The following is a 19,032-nucleotide window of genomic DNA, read 5'->3' on the forward strand; positions in this document are numbered from 1 at the left end:
TTTGAGTTCAAGATCAAAGAATTGTGTTTGTTTCTGGCAATTCACACAGCACTACTTTTCTTTTCCTCTACAGGACCAGTTTATGCTGAAATGATCCAGAACCTGCTTCTGCCAGTTCTTCAAAATAAGGAATGTAATTTGGTTCGTTATAATGTAATTAATGCATTACCCAATACAGCAGATTCTCTCATAGGGAGAGCTGCACACATTGCTGTTCTTGATTCAGAAATATTTTTAGAAAAATTCTTTCTTGTTGCTGCCCTAAAATATTTTCAGTAGAAAAAAGCATTATAAGAGACTTGGTTATTACCTCATTAACAGATGAATTCAGATAATGTGTGGTGTTAAAGTATAGCTGCAGCTGTATTTTAAGAGATATTTATACTTTTTATATGGAAGATAATTTATATCATCCACACTTAGGGCTTTTTAACATCAACTTTACTTTCTAGGTAATGTGACTGTGCAATATTTTTTTATTTTGTTCTTTTTACTTTTCTATTACTTTTTCTTAATTTTGGGTACCTAATTATTTGGAGATTAAAGCACAGTGTGTACTTTTGTTTGGTTGGTTATTGGCTCTCAGACAACAGAAGTCGATGTTACTTGGCTACATTTTACAAGAGGCTTTAGATGCCAAAAATAAATTGGATTTTAAAATTCTAAGAATGTCTTACGTGTTCACTTTTCGTATTTTAGCACTGTAGGAAGTTTAACTGGAAACACAATGAGCTGCTAAAATACTGGATATTTGAAAATGACTGTATCTGCTACAGCTTAACAGTTTTGTACAAAGTCATTACTGTCATTGTTAAATATGTTATGCCTGTGGGAATATATTTTCTACTGATCTCAAAAACATCTTAGTTTACATACTCAAATTTTATTACTGGAACTTTTGTTTTCAGAAGCAAATGGCAACTAAGGATTTTTGAATGTTCAATGACAGCTGCCTTCAAATAATTGGGGTTTTGCAAACTATATTAAGATGGTTCCTTACTCTGTCAGTTCTTCAGATGAACATGGACAATTTTACATGGACTTCCTTGTATGTACTTAAAATAAGTAAATGTTATAAATTTCTGCAATACTTTTATGAACTTAAGCAATTTTTAAATATTGTTAAAATGTTTTATTGACTATAAAGTATTGTAAATATAAATCAATACATCTTCAAATGAGACAATATTGTAAACTTTACCTGTTTAGTGACACAGATAAAATGTTTTTGATATACAGGAAAGTTAAAGGTCTGTTGACTTTCTACTGGTGCTGAATAGCGTTGTTTGGTTTCTCCTTCCTTCCCTTTTCTCTGTTTCAAACAATAATTCACTAAAGGTGGGGGGAAAGAGTTCCATGTGCATTCACTAATTGTACACTAATTGTAATGAAAATTTTTTGAAAAATACAAATTTGTTGTATAATGCATGTTTATTTTTAGCATTGTGTTATTGCATCTGGTGTTAATAAAATGAACAAATTACTCTAATGAAAGCAATTAAAAAAACTGAAATGTTCTGCTAATTACCAAAATTCTGGGGAGGCTTTTTTATATATAATTAATAATTTTGTACTTTGGAAATTAATATAGCAATAATAGTATATATACTGAAGTGATTTTGCATTTGATATGGAATGTTGTATCATAGTCTTTGTAACATATGGGGCAGGGGTTCCCCATAACTTACAAGGTGCTCAAATGATCATCTGAGCATCTACAGTTCAGCAATGTATACACTGCAAAGAGTACTTTTATTAGAGTTGTGTTAGGCAAGTCCTTATGGCACAAAGATATCTTTAATACATTCTCACTATAACAATGCCGATTTTTATTCATAATTTTATATTATGATGATGCTATTAAGGTCTAAATATTTAAATTATGTTCTGGTATCTCAATTGTCTTTTATTTAACAGAATTATTGGATTTGGCTACTGGCTAAACTTTGAATATCTGTTTAAGGGAGCTAAAGTTACAAAATATTCCTTGATTCATAATGAAGACTTTAAACTGTTTTTAGGAAACAAGTATTTAGATAGTTCTGTCACTGTTGAAAAATGTGTCTTGCTTTCTGTCTCTGGAAATCTGAAAGTGTGAAGCATGCTTTTGTGATCAGAAAAGCAGAAGTATCCTGACAGAAGTAGCCACTTCTTTTTCTTTTCCTTTTTTTTTCTTTTTTTTCCCCCTTTTTTTGGGTTGTGGGGGTAACAGTAGATCCCATCCATTTAAGGCAGCTTGAATTAGGTTTGTTCTTCGAGGAAAATGGATGGTGCAGAAAGTTATGTGGTATTTGCATGTAAGTTTATCAAGGAACACGGCAAATTAAGAAAATATTAAATTCATTCTCTCTTTCTTAATTGTTATTGCCTACTCCAGATGTGGTTTGGTAGCCCTCTCAGTACCGTAGCTTTTGTGAGGGCTGTTTGACACCCCAAAGTCCCAAAGGAATGTGCCGTTTGACAGTAGTGAGAGGCGTGATGACCCCAACACGTCCTTGGAGCATAGGAAGTTCATATTTACTTGCAAACTGTATAGTCACTTGCAGTTGCTCTCTGAACAACACATGCAGGCTGGGATATTTTGGACAACTGTGCATGTGTTGCATGGCATGTTCCCCCTACTCCTGCAGATTTCTGCCTTCTCTTTCCTAGACTAAAATACAGACTTGTGTACACATAAGTCAGTGTCATCTGATGCAGTAGCAGCTATAAAGTGCTGCTACTCACCATCTCACCACTCCTCTGTTTGAATGAGGGCTTCATCTTCCTTTAGCAATAGTGACCTCTCCTTCATGCAGGTATCCTGCAGCTGCTTGAAAGAGAATTATGCTGATAACAGAATGAGAGGTAAGAACTGAGGTCTCAACATTCCTTTTGAGAACTGTCAGTCTCTTGTTCCCTGAAGGCAGTAGGCTGGTAGTGTTATTTCAAAAAGCTCTCAGTGATATTATTAGATTGCTGCATAAAATAACATAGTGTCTGCACTTCTCTTTCCATGTTGTGTATATAAATTAATTCCTTGGGTTGTGTTTGAATCCTTAATACAAACTAAACTTTCTGTTCCTGTAGATCTAGGAATTACTACTACTTTGGAAAAAGAGCTTGCATTATACTGGAAATCACCAGGTTTTGCAGCAGAGCCAAGAGATTTGACATTGATGGAAAACTTACTCTGTAACCATGAAACAACCTTGTTTCCAAGCCAGTTTTATTTGTCCAGCCCTGACCAGGTGTGGTCTTCAGATAACCAAGGTTCTCGATATGGTCTCAGAGGCAGAGGGGGCATTTAGGCAATATCAGTACACTTGGTGCCCAGGGCAGTGCTGGTTCTAGTGCTTTCCAGATAGCCCCCAAGACCAATACATTGGGCTCATCTGAACTGACCTGCTGCAAGCTTCGTGCCAGCTTTAAGTCTTTTATTCCCCACTTTGTAGAACAGCAAAGCTAAATACAATATTGTTTATGTCGTCTCAGGAGGCAAGCTGCAACGTGAGAGATAAATGATCAGTAAACAGAGGAAGGAGAACAAGAAAAGAAAACACTCAATCACAAAGTAGAAAATTCCTGTGGTGTATGCTACATTTGTTTTTACCAGTGTTAAGATTTATTACCTCCTTAGCCAAAAGATCTAGAAATTAATAATTCAGAAGTTAAAAGTGAATTTTGCATTTTTACAGCAGTACAATAATAAAGACTAGAAATATGTTTTGAAGACAGTTAATTTTTAGGTGGATAAACAGTACCTCATTAATCTTTCGTTGCTATTTCATTCTTACCATTTGAAATTTGACATGTATGCATGTGCGTATGATGTGTGCATACATGTATGATTTTTCATGGATTGTGTGAAGTGGTTTAGGAGCAGAGCTTACTATTGCTTGGTGTCTGCAGACAACTTGGTACGTTTTTTTAAGGGAAGGATTTCATGTTTTTATTGTATTGAACACATAAATGCTAACTTTTTGAACTTTGGTGAGATCCATTTAGGTTTTTTTCTTGCTGCTTTTGGGCAGAACATTTTTTTCTGCATTCATCTTTATTCACTCTGATCTAGAGGCCCAGCATCTTGCTGTTAGAATAAAGGAAAGGGTTTCCATTATTTTCAGTCTCTAATGTCTAATTAACCATGTTAAAAAAGGTGATTGAGAAAACGTCACTTGTAAGGCAGTCAGTTAAATTTAATCACTTTCAGTGTGTAGGCATTGCCAGATATAGCACAGTAAACTCCAGGGAGTGCTGCTGCTCTATAATTTACCAAGATTTACTTAAACCTTTCAGATGTAAACACAAAGTGATATTTTAGATTCAGATCTCCCAGTTTCTTCTGCAGGTTAGTATCTGTGGACAGAGTAAATTCTGTTTTATGTAAGAACAAGGTTAGCTGGAGAAATTTGAAGAGTGACAAAAAGCAAAACTTGCCGTATTCAAAACATTAACTGGAGCTAATTAACTGGAGCGCCACTCCATGAACGCAGGTGTTACTTATCCCAGGATTAGGATACTGAGTGTTAAAAGCAACATCACTGGTTAAACTCAGAACCTGGAAAGATGCCGTGTGAAAGCACAAGCACTGTCTGTACATCACTGTGGTATTAGCCAACATTCCTTCATGTCCTAAGCAGCCTTTGTGTATTATTTGAAAAGTGTACAATTTTTTTATTATTAAAAAAATAAAAAAAAAACCTGGACTGCACTACACACCGGGGAGAAAACGGGTTCTTGCAGCACTAGACTCTTCACTGCATGGAAGAAAGAACACGTCTTTGCTCCAGGTTTGGCGACGGGCGGAGAGAAGAGTTACAGCGTATTTCTCGAGCACCTCTGTGAGCCCGTAGCTGCCTTTATCGGGACCGTGGCTCTGTTTACCGGAGGCGGGGAGCAGCCCGGGGCACGTGGGAGTTGTGAGGCCGCCGCGGCAACCGTGACCGGGGCCGCGTTCGCCGCCCGCCCCCGGCTGGAGCCGCCGCCGCCTTGGGCGCCTGCGCGGCGGCGCTGCCCGCCCCGCACGCCTTCGTCCTGGCCATGGCTCTGCGGCTGCTGCGCGGCGCGCCCGGGGCAGCGAGTAAGAGGCGGGCGAAGGCGGGAGGGCCCGCGCTGTGCCGCGGAGGGGCTCCCCGGCTCCCCTGCTCTCCCTCCCGCGGGGAATGACGAGCGAGGGGCCGGGGCCGGGGCTGCCGGCGCTGGGGGAGCTGGACAGCCCCCAAGATGGCGGCGGATGAGGAGCGTGACACGCCCCGCTTCCTCCGCCCGCGGCGGCCGGGCGGCCGTGGGCTTGCACAGCTTTCCTCACACGCTTCATTACGGTTTCCCTGTTCGTCCTCCCATCCCTTCCTCCACCCGCTCCCCCGGTATTAATATTCTCCCCTGTATTGCAAACCTACTGCTGTCGGGCAAATCTTTTGTTACGGAGGTTTTCTTGCCCTGGCATTGCTGCATACTTAACGGCAGTAAAATGTTAAACAGTGGTTTGACGTTTGGAGAATAGCTGGAGGAGACGTGCTGTGGTCCTGAAAGTTACTGGTCCGTGCCCTTCACCTGAGGAGATTCAGGTCGTTTGTTTAAAGTAAGGCAGACTGGGTAACAGAGCCTGTCCCACAGGCCTCAGCTTGGGCCGTTCGTCGGGTGCTTCTCTCTCCGTCAAAAGCTGAGGTTCTGTGATGCTATTGATAAAATACTCTTATGTATGTTAATGGAAGATCTGTTAAAAAATTGTTGTTAGGTGTTTGTGCTCTGTTTGGCTGTCAGGTTCATGGCAGGATGTAGCTGATGCTCTAGTCCTCTGAGCATCCCAATGTGTGCCCAGCTCCCACTACATGGATAGCTTTGTTATGATAAATCACAGTCTGTGGGCCACTTCAAAAGATGGGATATTGGAGTCCAGCAGCTTTAGAGACTTGGGATTTTCAACTTCAAATTCAGTTATATAATAAATAAATGGGAGGGCTTTGTAACAGCATATGAAAGAGGAGAGAATCAAAGAGCAGTTTGTAGAATGTGGTTTACTGATGAAGTTGATAGTTTGTCTCGTCTTTTTCAGAGATGTTTAGTGTTGAACCTTTGTCACCTCTCTGTCAAGAAGAGTGTATTTTGGTCAAGAATATCAAGTAAATCCATCAAGGAAAATTGATTTTGCCTCTCTTGACTGAGATAATCAATTTCGTACCAGTACCTTTTATTTGAATTGGACTAGAATACCAGCTATAATTTAATTTTCTAGCTAGCTTTTCTTTTAGCTTACTGAAGAATGACAAGAAGCTTGGCAGGAATAGAAAGACCCAATGTTTGCAACAGATTAGATCCTTTACTGTTAATAGTTTGTTATGTCATGCTTAAAGGAAAAAAATATATTACTCCTTTGGGGCATTGGCAGCAGATGGCGGACATAATACAGTTTATGTGGCTGTAGGGTTTGATATTAAAGATGTGGTATTTTAAAATGAATGAATATGCTGGGAATACAGGTGAGTTGTTAGTTGGTATATATTTACATATATATGTCAACTAACAAGTTGACAGTGCTTGAGAAGGCTTCCTGATTCAATCTCCTCAGGAAGGTAGAATAATAGTTCTTTCAGGTGCTTTGCACCCAGCTGGTACAGGGAGGATTTCTGAATCTTGCTTCATAAGAAATGTCAGAGCTGCTTTAGCTACGTGTCCATAGCCAAAATAGTTTTAGTGGGTAGTTTATGCTTACTGTGGACATTCGGCTTTTTAACTGAAATGTTAGTAGGACTTTAAAGGAAAAAAATTAATGCTTTTAATGAAAGCATTTGCATGCAGTTACATAATTGAACTTAAACACGCTCAAAGTTTTTCCTGCTTTTGACTACCAGCTGAATTATTTTACCATCCTAAGGGAAGCCCAGCTATCCTCTGCCGACATTCTGGGAAACCTGTTACTAAGGGAACAATGTTTTATTTTTTTTAAACTTTCCTTTAGGAAAGCAGAAGCTTTTTCTGACTAAAAAGCTGCTGGAAATGAGCCAAGACCTGGAAATCAGCAGGTTTCTTGGGGGAGGTTAGGATTTCTCCCGGAAAGCAGAATGTACTGGTCTATGCTAGCATAATTACTGTTTAAGAGTCTAAAATACAAGAATGTAACAGCAAAGATAAATTCAAGCAGTTTAAAATATACTGTTTATGTGAACTGAGTTATACAACTAACACAGTTTTGCCTACATATGTTTCTAGGGCCAGAAATAATTATCTGTGCTGATTTCTTAGGTGTTCATGAGTTGAATGTTAAATAATTTTTAGAGTTTGTTTTCCTGTCCTCCACTCCCTCATTCCTGAAGTAGGTTTTTTTCAGAGGTGCTCTGGACAGTCACAGCATTACTCAGTGTTAAACTCCCACATTTATGCTACTCGTGTCTGTTTGCTTGATAGAGTCATCACTTCTTTGCCACCTGCGGAGCAGCTCCAGCTCTAAACCAGGAGGAAGATCTGAACCTGCTAAGCAGCCCCTTAAGAAACCAAAGTTACCAGTAGGTCGGTTTGATGAAACAGAAGAGTCCAGTATAGAGAAGGAGCCCCTGGAAAGTAAGTAATGTTTTACAAAATTGGAAGGTGTGTTTTAAAGGTAAGACTGTGAGATGCTGTGCTGATGTCAGTTTAAGAAGATGACAGGCATTCAGCACTCTTTAGAATCATTTTCTAAAAGCTTACTGGTTCTGAAAAAAAACCAGAGAGGTAGGGCAATGGGCACAAGTTGCAGCAAATGGTGCACCAGGGAAGAAGTCTTCAGAACAACCCTGGTTATGCATTGTAACAATTCACCCAGACTGGGGATTCCTCTGCTCTTGAAGATGGGCAAATTTGCCTGGCTGTCCTAACTTAGTACCTACCCTGCCTTGAGCAGGGCTGGTGCCAAGTGTTTGCCAAAGGTGCCTTCTACCACCACAAATCATTCCATGATTCAGAGAAATGTAGCTGGTATTGGTCTGTAATAGTACAGCTGTGAACAGTGGCAGTAAACTTACCAGGGTACCAGCTACTTTGTATTATTCAAAAGGCCTGTTTTATTTCTTAGTCCACAAAATATTTCTGACTCATGCTGCATTTCGTGGCCAAGATTCCTTAATCTTGCAGGTAGTTTTTTGTAAAGAAACATCTGATACTGAGTTTACTGAGCAGCTCGGTGGGGCCTGGGCAGATCTAACAAACTGGTACTGGTGTTGTGTTCTGGTGACCTCACTGGGACTGCATGGTGAGAACCTGACAAGATTGGCACAGATATATCACTGCTGAACTAAATACGAACATACTTTTTTTTGTCAGATGGCAGAAGGACAGAATCTCTTTCTTTCTTCTTTTTAATTAGCCATCTTCACTTAACTAAAAGCAGTGCTCATGCTTTGTATAACTCACCATAGTATGATATTCTGCTACAGTTCATCAGTAGCAATAACCCATGTTTTTCTATTTTGAGGTCTCTAGGACAAGCTTTTTAGTGTATAAATAGATTACTATAAATATCCAGGTGACAAAATTACTGAAAAATCCTAGAATCATAGAATGGTTTGAATTGGAAAGGCCCTTAAAGGTCATTAAGTTCCAACACTCTTGCCATGGACAGGGGCACCTTCCACTAGACCAGGCTGCTCAAAGCCCAGTCCAGCCTGGCCTTGAACATTTCTAAGGATGGGGCATCCACAGCCTCTCTGAACAACTTGTTCCAGTGCCTCAGCACCCTCACCGTAAAGAATTTCTTCCTAGTAGCTAATCTAAACCTACTGTCTTTTATTTTAAAGCCATTCCCCCTTCTCCTGTCACTACATGTTCTTGTTAAAAATCCCTCTCCAGCTTGTTTAAAGGCCCTCTTCAGGTACTGGAAGGCTGCTAAAAGGTCTTCCCAGAGCCTTCTCTTCTCCAGGCTGAAGAACCCCAATTCTCTCAGTCTTCTCTCAGTCTGTCTTAATAGGAGGGGTGCTCCAGTCCTGTGATTGTCTTAATGTCCTTCTCTGGACTTGTTCCAACAGGTCCACCTCTTTTGGTGTTGGGGGCTCCACAGCTGCACACAGTACTCTGGGTGGGCTTTGGGATTTTTATTTTTTTTAAAAAAAAGTATTTTTGATTCAAGAACTTACAAAGAGGCAATGCAAAGAATAACTTTAAACTATTTGCAGCAAATTAAACACAAATTTCTTCTGCCCAACATGTTCATGAATTAAACATTAACAAGTTGATGAAATATTTTCTTCTTATTCTTCTATATACAGAATATATTCTGCCTTACCATGTAAACAGGAAGCCAGGTCTGAAAGCACTAACATCCTGGGGAAAAGAAATCCAGACTGATCTATAGTCTCCAAAAGGAAGGCAGCAGAGTGCCCACTGGAAGCAGAATTTCCTTCATCTGTAGATAGTACTTCATGAAATCCTTCAAACACATTAATGTGCCCTTCTGAACAGAGCTGGTAATTGCGTCAATTCTTGGGATGTATTCTTCTTGGATAAACTTGGATAAAGTCATTTTCCACAACTGGATGTGATACTGTTTCATGAGAGCATTGCCACTCACCTCCAGAAAACTAAAAAGTAGCATAGCTGTCAGAAGCTGGATATTCAACATCTAAGCAAGCCAGCATCATGCATAGTTCAGTCCATGAGGATATTATTTATATTTATATTTGTATTTATATTTATATTTTTTATTATTTACATATACTTCTTTCCATAAGGCCACCAGAGTTGAATGATAGCAGCATAAAGACTAATCATTCCTGACATTCATTTAAGAAACTGATCTTGTTCTTGCACCTTAGAATCCTTAATTTCATATCCAGAATCCTCAGATACTCTTCCACAGAGGTCCCCTGTGGTACATACAGGGTAAAATGGCACTTTTTGTGCAGCAGAGCTAAGAAAACGTCTCCAACTTCAGAGTGTATTACCTTGAGGCCACCACAGCCATTGGGAAAGCTGCATCATGGTGAAAAGCTACTTCTGCTTCTCCTTCTTTCACAAATTTATTAGCAAGTTTGTCGTTATATTGTTGTATTACAGTATCATCATTCTTGTATTATAGAATCATCTCCATGCAATTTCACATTGTGGCTCACTTGAGAACTAACTCACAGTTGGGGTTACTGTGTAAGCAGCTGTTTAATTCTCGTCTTTTTATTCCCAGGAAAGTCAATGCCATCACTGCTTCATTTAAAACATACATAATCAATATCTTTTATTACTTGTTTAGGTATTCCAGGTTTGGAGCAAGACTCAAGGTTTCTTTAGTTGCACCTGTATTTTTTACATGTAACATCAGCAATAGTTTGCAAACTGCCTGTTGTATTACTAGGAAAAAACTAAGGGTTGAAGCTGGATGTTGGAATTCCCACTGTTCTGTAGAAGTGTGTATCGTGGAGAAATCTTTTGAGCATCTGCATCTACTGTCAGCACATCAGTAGTGCTTTGATATTGGGATGATGACATGTACAAAATAATATTAGGTGCATTTGCACTCCTTGTAGTGCCAGAGGTGCTGAAATACTGACGTTTCTTTTCCTGGTCTGCATCAGTTACGAAACAGGCATCCCAGTATGTTATCCTGTATAGCCTGTAGCTGCGTGAGTTTCCTCCATCACTTTTCTTTTTGTCTGCTGTCCAGAATTTCTGTTGTTGTCTGCTCTCATTTTCAACCCTGCACCTCATTACTTGTGTTGCCCACCAGGGCTGAGTTAGGGATATGCATGAGGGAGTCCCAAGTTAGGTGTATATATGGGAAGCTCTGGAGAATCAGTGTGGCAAGGGGCATGTGGGGTACTGTGATTTTCTGGGAGCCCCGCAGTCTAGTGCAGGATGAGAGACAGCCTAGGGTGGTGCTGTGCCCACAAATACTTAATAGCTTAATGGCCTGAGTTAACTATTCTTAGGAGAAAGCCCTGAGTAAAGGTGCAGAAAGTAGTGTAAGAATGTTGGCTGAGGTGCAGAAAGCTCTGTGCTGTTTAAGAAAGTAGCATGAGCTGGCGGGGTGCTTCTCTTTTGTAGCAGGGTAGGGGGTTGGATGAAAAGCCAGACATGATCTGGCAGTGTGTGATTGCAGCCCATAAAATCGGCCAAATCCTGGACTGCATCAAAAACAGCATGGCCAGCAGGTCAAGGGAAGTGATTCTCTCCCTCTGCTCAGCCCTCATGAGACCCTGCCTGGAGTGCTGCGTCCAGCTGTGGGCTCCTCAGCACAAGAAGGGCATGGACCTGTTTGAATGGGTCCAGAGGAGGGACGTGAAGATCATCATAGGGGTAGAGCATCTCTTCTACCAAGACAGGCTGAGACAGCTGGGGTTGTTCAGCCTGAAGAAGAGAAGGCTTTGGGAAGATCTGACTGTGGCCTTCTGATGCCTAAAAGGGGTTCAGTACCTTAAGGGGGTTTGTAAAATGAAGGGAGGGAGTTTTCATACAAGCAGTGACAGGATAAGGGGCAATGGTTCTAAACTGAAAGAAGGCAGGTTTGTATTAGATGTTAGGAAGAAATTCTTTACTGTGAGGGTGGTGAAGCACTAGAACAGGCTGCCCAGTGAAGCTGTGGATGCCCCATTCCTGGAAGTGTTCAAGGTTAGGCTGGATGAGTTAACCATCCAACCTGGGATGTTTTAAATATAAGACTAATAGAATCTTGAGTAAAATTCAAGCTAAAATTAAAACAGTGCTTAAAATTAGAGACCTGAACAAACAGCAAGTGACCTGGGATTTTAGATTTAGTGAACATAAGTACAGCATACCTGAATGATGCAAGTTCTGACTTGAGAAACTCTGGTGCTTTAATGCCTCTGGACATTCAGTTTTTTTTCAGAAATGAATATGATCACACATATTGCTGATTGTAGTAAAAAAAACAGAAATTACTTTTGTAGGATTCTGGGAAATGTTTAACTCAAGGCTTCCTTTCAAAACAAAAAATAATTGATTTTGTATTTGAAAATGAAACTAAAAGGAAAACATCATCAATGATGACATCTTTGTATTTGTCAGCATTACAGAAATTTTAATGAACTTTCCCTGTTATTTTAGAATTCCCTGATGGAATCAATCCTACTACAAAAGAGAGGGGTGGACCTAGAGGCCCTGAACCTACACGATTTGGAGACTGGGAGAGAAAAGGACGTTGTATAGATTTCTAATATTTAAATGTCTGTATTGCTAATAAAATATTTCTGGTTGCTGAAAAATATAATGTACAGAAAAAATCTCACCTGGATTTGTCATTGAGCTTATTGTTTCTGTCGTGCCACCACATTCTGTCATGTGATGAATTTTCTGAATAACACAATGTAATTAAACACAATGCTGCAGCTCAGATTATGGAGCTGTTAGTGGCTCAGTGTCTGCCTGATCTTTTAATGCTATTTACTCTGTCCAAGTATAAATGCAAGTATAGTGGTGTGAGATTGGTAGTCAGGTGCTTACTGAGATGTATAAAGGTTTGTATTTCTTCATTAATGTAAAGATTTATGTGGTGTTGTAAAAGTGTTGAAAGAACTTCACATTTTATGAAACTGGACACCATTCATCAAAAGTAGAACCAGCTCTGAGGAGATCAGTAGGTCACTGATTTCACACAGTGGTTCGCTGATAAAAGCCCCTTTACTCAAGAACCTTCCCCTCTGTCCCCATTGCTGTGGGTTGGATGTTTCTTCCTGTTGGTAGAGAAGGGACAGTCTTGTCTCTGACTGAGGACTGTAAATAGCACAATGGAGATGGAGACTTAATTTGGAGAGGGTCAGCTCTTGATTGCAAGTAGTGTAGAGGTGCTCTGTATGCAATTCTAGGACACTGTTCTTTATCACCTGTCTTCTTCCTGCTACTTGCATTTTCTTTTGTAAGTGGAGGTGCCCTTTTGCGCATGGGCTAAATGCTGCTTGGGAAAATGCAGCATTACTGCCTGAAACCTTGTGGTCAAAGGGGACAAGTTCTGTTAGGTGATCTAATATTGCAGGGATTAAAACTAAGTTATCTGGCATCAAAGTAAGTATCTTTCAGTCACACTGAGCTCAGTTCTTCATTCAAGAATTTGCCTAGTCATAAGTACTGTAGTAGAGGAGTAGTAGAGGGCAAATCTACCACTTGTGTGGGTACTTACTAATGAGAGTAACTTGTCATTATTGAAATGTGTGAACGTGTGCTCTATTTCTATGCAAGTTCTTTTTGATAGCCTGAACAAATGGGTGTTCTCTAGTCTCAGAATCAGAGAAAGGGTGTGGGGTTTGCCCAGCTTTGCCTTTGCATGGTTTAACTAGAGCATTAAAGTGTGTTGGTCTTGTCACAAACCTGCGCAGCCTCCCCTAAAACTCACTTGACTGGCAGCCAGTGGGGGAGCTCCTTGTTGACATCTGACAGTTTGCGTATCCAGTGTGTATGTCATGGACATAGTCTTGCTCTAGTTGTGAGTTTGGATGTTTGTCTCACTGTGATGATTCCCTACAAACATACTGAACCTGTTCAGTTAAACATTTATCAACCTCACTGACAAGCAAAATGAGATTAATGAAAGCCTGTTCCTCATAAAGGGTGTGAATTAGTGGTAATTACATTTTGAACCTTTAAATTCTGCAGCATGGTTTGGATACTGGAAAATTGGTTTGTATTTATATCTAATTCATTCTAGCTTCCCTTTTGTAGAGTGACAGATCTTTCCAAAATCTATTGACATTTTCAGTTACCTAAAGATAGGTTGGGTCAGCTATCTTTAATATATGCTGTTTGTTAATTATTTCTAATAATGTTTTGCCTTTTCACTTGCTGGTGTGTTGGAAAATACTTTCTCACACAATACATCACCTTTTCAAATAGGAAGTGGAAATTTTAACTGGAAGCTTCTGCCTTTTCTGCATCATTATTAATAGGCTTAACTTCTTAATTTGCAAAGAGGTGGTAAAATACTGCAGTTATTTTAATTTTTAATTCTGAATCTTCTCCATGGATTGTTGCATGACTTCATTATCTTCACATACCAGGTTTTACCCTTCCCAGCACACACTCCATGAATGTTTACCTAGTTCCACTTCTTGGCATTCCTGCTTTTCAAATCTAATTGCTTTCTTCAGCATCTGCTTCAGGTGCATTACTCCCTGGATGGAGGACTATGCTGTTTTGATTTAGTAGACAAGGAACTGGTCTCACTTTTCCATCATTTTCCTTACATTTCAGTTGGTTATCTTCGGTCTCCTTCAGCTTTGTGATTAAGGGCTGACACAAGTGCTGTCCAGGCCCCTGCTTGTCTTCTTTTATGCAGGTGATGACTGCTGCTGTCAGAGCCACAGGCAGGCAGTCCTTCCTGTCAGAGCTCAGGCAGGTCCTAGATATTCCCTGCTAGTATCCATGAAGTACCTGGATTTGGGAGATAATTCTGAAAGCACTGTCATCTGTACCAATAAGACAGAGTGTCTCATAAAGGCAGGGATTTTGCTTTCCATCAAAAAACAGAGTCACAGAATAGTTTACATTGAAATAGACCTCTTAAGATCATCAAGTCTGACCATTAACCCACCACTGCCAAGTCTGCCACTAAATCATGTTCCTGAGTGCAACATCTACATATCTTTTAAATACCTCCAGGGATGGTGACTCAAACACTTCCCTGGGCAGCCTGTTTTAAGCTTGACAGCCCTTTCATTGAAGAAATTTTTCCTAAAGTAAAAAGGTTGTTGTTAACCCGTGTAATAAATAGCTGCAAAGGAATTGATGCATGGAAACAGAGGGTACCACTTCAGTCTTGAGCAACTTCAGGCCTTTTTTACCACTTCCAAGGCTGGTGCCAGTAACCACCAAGTATTTGCTTAACTTGTTTATGGAATGTGTCAACAAGACATAGGAAACTGAACATTTGGGCAAAATAATATGTAAGAGCCAAAGAGTGGATGCCAAGGGGCCCTCGTATGTCGTCTGGCAATCTGGCATTTGCCAAAGAGAGGAGCCCAGGGCTCCAGTAATAATTAAGCACAAAATCCTATGGTACTGCAAAATCTCTTGTGGTACCTGTCAAAGTAATCATAGTTTGAACGTAACAAACGATACAATGATATTGTAGGGTATAAATGATCATTTCTCTTTGTTTTCTTGCAGTGCCTGCAGTTGGGAAAGCAGCACTTCAGCACTTTTCAGGGCTGTCTTCCTGCTCTTCCCAGATAATTACTGTTAGCAATTGACTGGAATTTAGCATTAGGGTAAGAAAATGGCTTGGGGCATTAGGTGTTAGATCAGCGATAGATGTGTTTTTATCATAAAGATATGTTTTTATCATAAATACTGATTGAATCTTTTTTTGTAGCTCTTTTTGTTAGTATAAACAGCGAAAAGCAGCAGGGGTTGTATCCTAACATTTCCTGTTAACTTTCTGGGAGGCAAAGGAAAATTGTTCTGTGTGTGTAAGCAAATTCTTGCAGTACTGCAGGATGCTTGCTGCTCTGTTTCATTTTCTTTACTAAAAATCTGTATGTTGTGTTTCTGTAGTAGGTTTTGTCTTTTAAGCTTGTTTCTGCTATTCGGCATAGATACATTTGGTACATTATTAAAATTATGAAGCCTGTATTGTTTGAAGGAATTGCACCATAATTACTTTATTACAAAATACATGAAGTTTCATTTTACAGATAAAGAAAATACTTGCTATATATTGCCTTGTTTGGAAAGTATGTATTTCAGTGTTGATTTTAATTAAGTTAAAACACAAGATACATAAGAGAATCACTGTAAAATTACCTGTGATGGTAGCATGTTTGTAAAGGACCATAGAATGTTGTTACAAATATTTACTACTTTTTCAGTTGACTGCAATAAACGATGACAAATTTCAGTGGTCTGTAGTGACAGATGCATTACGTGCCTTTTTATGACCCTTATTTTGGTATTTTTATTGAAAAAGCACCACACCATCTTGTTCTGAAATGTCAAGAAAAGGAGGAAAACTGCATTCATTTATAAGAGAAGATTTAGTAGTTCTGTGGTTTTTGTATTTGTTCATGAGTCAATAACATAGCATCAAGCATAGCAGAGCATAAGGAAATTATTTGAAATGTGTCTCTGTGTGCTGATGGAGATGAAAACCATGCACATTTGTGGTCACTTTCTTGCTTTTGTAAAATGCACTATAAAATACCTTTGCTTAGCTGGTGATTGGTGTTCCGTGTCAGACCAGCTGAGATGTGCAGGCTACATTCTAATGTGGGTATGGCTCTGCTACTTCTTCCAGCTCCATAACTGCTGCTTGTTTGGGGATAGTCACCTGTAATCTTCCCCAACACTTTTGTTGCAGAAAGGGTGTCCCAGTAGAAATTGAATCTGAGTTACAAAATGGCAAATCCTGAGAAAAGAGCTCTATTTAAAATGAGTGCTGTAAGGGGCAGAACTAATGAAGTTCTGTTTCCTATGAATGTCTTACACCTCCTACAGATCAAGCATCTTTCTCTGTGTTCCTGTGTTGATTGACATTATCTCCACTAGGCCAGAGCTGGGGCATCTTTCTGCCCATTTTTTCCCCCTGAGAGGAATTATTTGGACCTCTTTCCCAGCCACTGATTTCCACAGAGCTTTCAAGAGCTTAATTCTCTTAATGTCTCTCCTTGACACCTTTTCAGAATACGTTGGAGTTACTCACTGACTTTTGAAGTGTGAGGGCAGCGCAGATATTGGCCTCCCATCCATTGGAAACCAAGCTGCTGAGTGTCTTTGACCGTATGTATTTTCTTCAGAAATATTCAGCATCTTTCTGCATTTTTTGCTGTGAGAACCTATTTTTTTTCCCCCTTAAATAACATCAGAAGTGCCAGTTAAAGCTTACAGCAGGAAAGTCTTTGACATGCATTCTCCAGGCATTAAATCTCCCAGTCAGCTACAGCCTTATGCCTGTAAAAAAAATCACATATTTTAATGTGATTGCTGTTTTTAGGGTGAGAGTGTTCAAAGCAGCTCTTTAAGGTCCTTACTTAAGACATTAGTTTATATTGAAGCTGACATACATGGCCCATCAAAAAACACAGCTGTAATGGTCAAATGTTAGCTTCTGACAAAGTCAGGTGAGCTATGCAGTGGTGGTCAGGTTAGTCCTAGAAGCCAGATACTGATCTGTAGCTTCCACTCTTCTAATTGACTGTTTTGAACTTAAGTGACTTATATAGCCATCTGTGCTTCCTTCCTAGTTGTAATGCAGGGAGATGCCTCTAAAAGGTAGTCTTGTCTTAGTATGGGGAGAGTTTGTCATTACAGATGATCAGTGGGGGTGTTTTTAGGGCACCCTCCCCGTTGACTTTAAAGGCTGCCTAAACAGCTGTCCTAAGCGAGATGCATTCAGTGTCAGCGCTGTGGTGGTGACAAGGAGTGTCCATGGACATGAGTGTGAGCTACTCAGTTCCTCAGAGGGGGAGGGTTGCAGTGAGGCAAAAGAGCCTGCAGTGCTTTTGATCCCCAGGCTCTTCCCAAACGCTGCTGGCAGGGAAGCAGATGTCCAGCTCTTAGACACCTTGTAAAAGGTGTCCTAAAATGAGAGGAAAAAGGCTGAAGCTGGTACTTCAAATTCCTTCTGCCTATCCACCTCCCAAGTAAATGCCTACAGTGTTACAGCCAGGAGGGTAACACTGAATATGCTTATACTCAGGTGACAAGAAGTATCTCAAACCTACAAATTAGTTGGGATTTTTTCTCTAATAAGGGTGAAGTTCATCAACTTAACAACTAAGCAGTCTTATCTGATGTGCTGCTGAGAGGGAGCAAAATAAAACTGGCAGACTAGGAAAAGATCATATATTTGCTCAGCAAACCTTTAGTCTGTGTGTGACTTCCTTGTGAGAGGCTAAAGAACAAAGGATAGTGTTTCCAGTTACCATTTGAAAGCTGGGGAAAATTTCACCATGTCTTAAAAGACAGAGGAGCAAGTGTTGTTTAGCTCAGGGAGTATCCTGCTTTTGGTTTACATTTTACCCCAGGGCTTTCACTTACAAGTTCTACAGTGTGTATGTGTGATCTTTAAACAAATTTTTTCCCGGATGATTTTCTTGAGACAGGACTGCAGTAGCTGTTTGGTCTGGCAGGCATATTGTTTGATTCTCCCTGGTTTTTTTTTCAATGTGATAATGACAGCTGCAGCTCTTTTATTATTAAATTACATATTATTTAATTTCACTTTTATTTTTTGCCATCCTTGAAGTGGTTTTTTTGATAGGCTCTACCCTTAGTTTCTCTGTAGTAGTAACAGGGCACTTCATAAAATTAATCACAAATTGCAGGTGTTTCTCCCTCTGCTTCCTTTCTTTGAAAGAAATATTTTGATAATTTGGGGCATTTTTGTTTGTGGAGATCTTACTGACAGTCAAGAAAGATAACTGGAACTTCTTCAGTTACATTTGACTCCCAAATTTAGGTTTGTTATTCTGTCAAAACCTAGCTTTTGTCGGAAGTCAAAGATGCAAAGAGGGAGAAAGAGATGCCTCTAAGAAGTAGCATCAGTCTCCCTGAAAGTTTTAAACATAAATCCAAATTCACATCAAGGTCCCCTTGGTAAAGGTGACTTAGCTTTTAGGTTACATTATTTAGCTTCTTTCAGAGCATGCACATGGCTGTGGTCCAGTCTGTCCAGTCAGGACATTCTGGTATGTCAGGACAGTCCCAAAACAAGCTTTTATGGTTTGATATCTTAGTTTGCACAGAGAAATCCTGTGCTAAAGTAGTACACATCTGGTACACTGTAGGCTCACCTGTGAATGACTGTGGGTATCAAAACCATCTCTGAAATGGCAGAGAGATTTGAGCAAAAGGGCTCAGAGAGCCAAGTGGTTACCTTCTGGTCCTATTGTCATCTCCATTTTGAAGATAGGCTGGGATTTATTCCTTCTTAAGAACAGAAATACCAGAAAGGTGTCTATACCTGCCACTGTTTCAGGAGATGTGCTGCATCCTCTCGTCCCCTCACTCAGGAAGACCTCTGATGGGAGAGCACCTGTCAGGGAGAGGCTGAATGACACTGAACAGGTGCAGGAGGCAGCAAATGCGCATTTGGGTGGCTGACCACCAGATGGTCCTTCCTATAAAACCGTTTGTAGAGAGCTG

At 40.0% G+C, this 19,032-nt stretch overlaps 2 protein-coding genes across 6 annotated transcripts in view; both read left to right on the top strand.

Annotated features, from left to right (window-relative positions):
• Positions 1-1,494, top strand: part of FAM135A (family with sequence similarity 135 member A) — an 81,001-nt gene extending 79,507 nt beyond the window's left edge. For all 5 annotated transcript variants that reach the window (XM_032104746.1, XM_032104747.1, XM_032104748.1 and 2 more), the window contains one exon: positions 74-1,494. In XM_032104746.1, coding sequence (XP_031960637.1) covers positions 74-279 — 206 coding nt within the window. In that variant the 3' untranslated portion in view covers positions 280-1,494. The remainder of the gene's footprint in view (positions 1-73) is intronic.
• A 3,461-nt stretch (positions 1,495-4,955) lies between these two features.
• SDHAF4 (succinate dehydrogenase complex assembly factor 4) lies at positions 4,956-15,787 on the top strand. Its single transcript, XM_032104752.1, has 3 exons — positions 4,956-5,062; positions 7,387-7,539; positions 12,007-15,787. The coding sequence occupies exons 1-3, from the start codon at positions 5,023-5,025 to the stop codon at positions 12,114-12,116; spliced, it is 303 nt and encodes a 100-aa protein (XP_031960643.1). The 5' UTR covers positions 4,956-5,022; the 3' UTR covers positions 12,117-15,787.
• The last annotated feature ends 3,245 nt before the right edge of the window (positions 15,788-19,032 follow it).

The sequence above is a fragment of the Corvus moneduloides genome, chromosome 3, assembly GCF_009650955.1.
Source record: "Corvus moneduloides isolate bCorMon1 chromosome 3, bCorMon1.pri, whole genome shotgun sequence".
Lineage (NCBI taxonomy): Eukaryota > Metazoa > Chordata > Aves > Passeriformes > Corvidae > Corvus > Corvus moneduloides.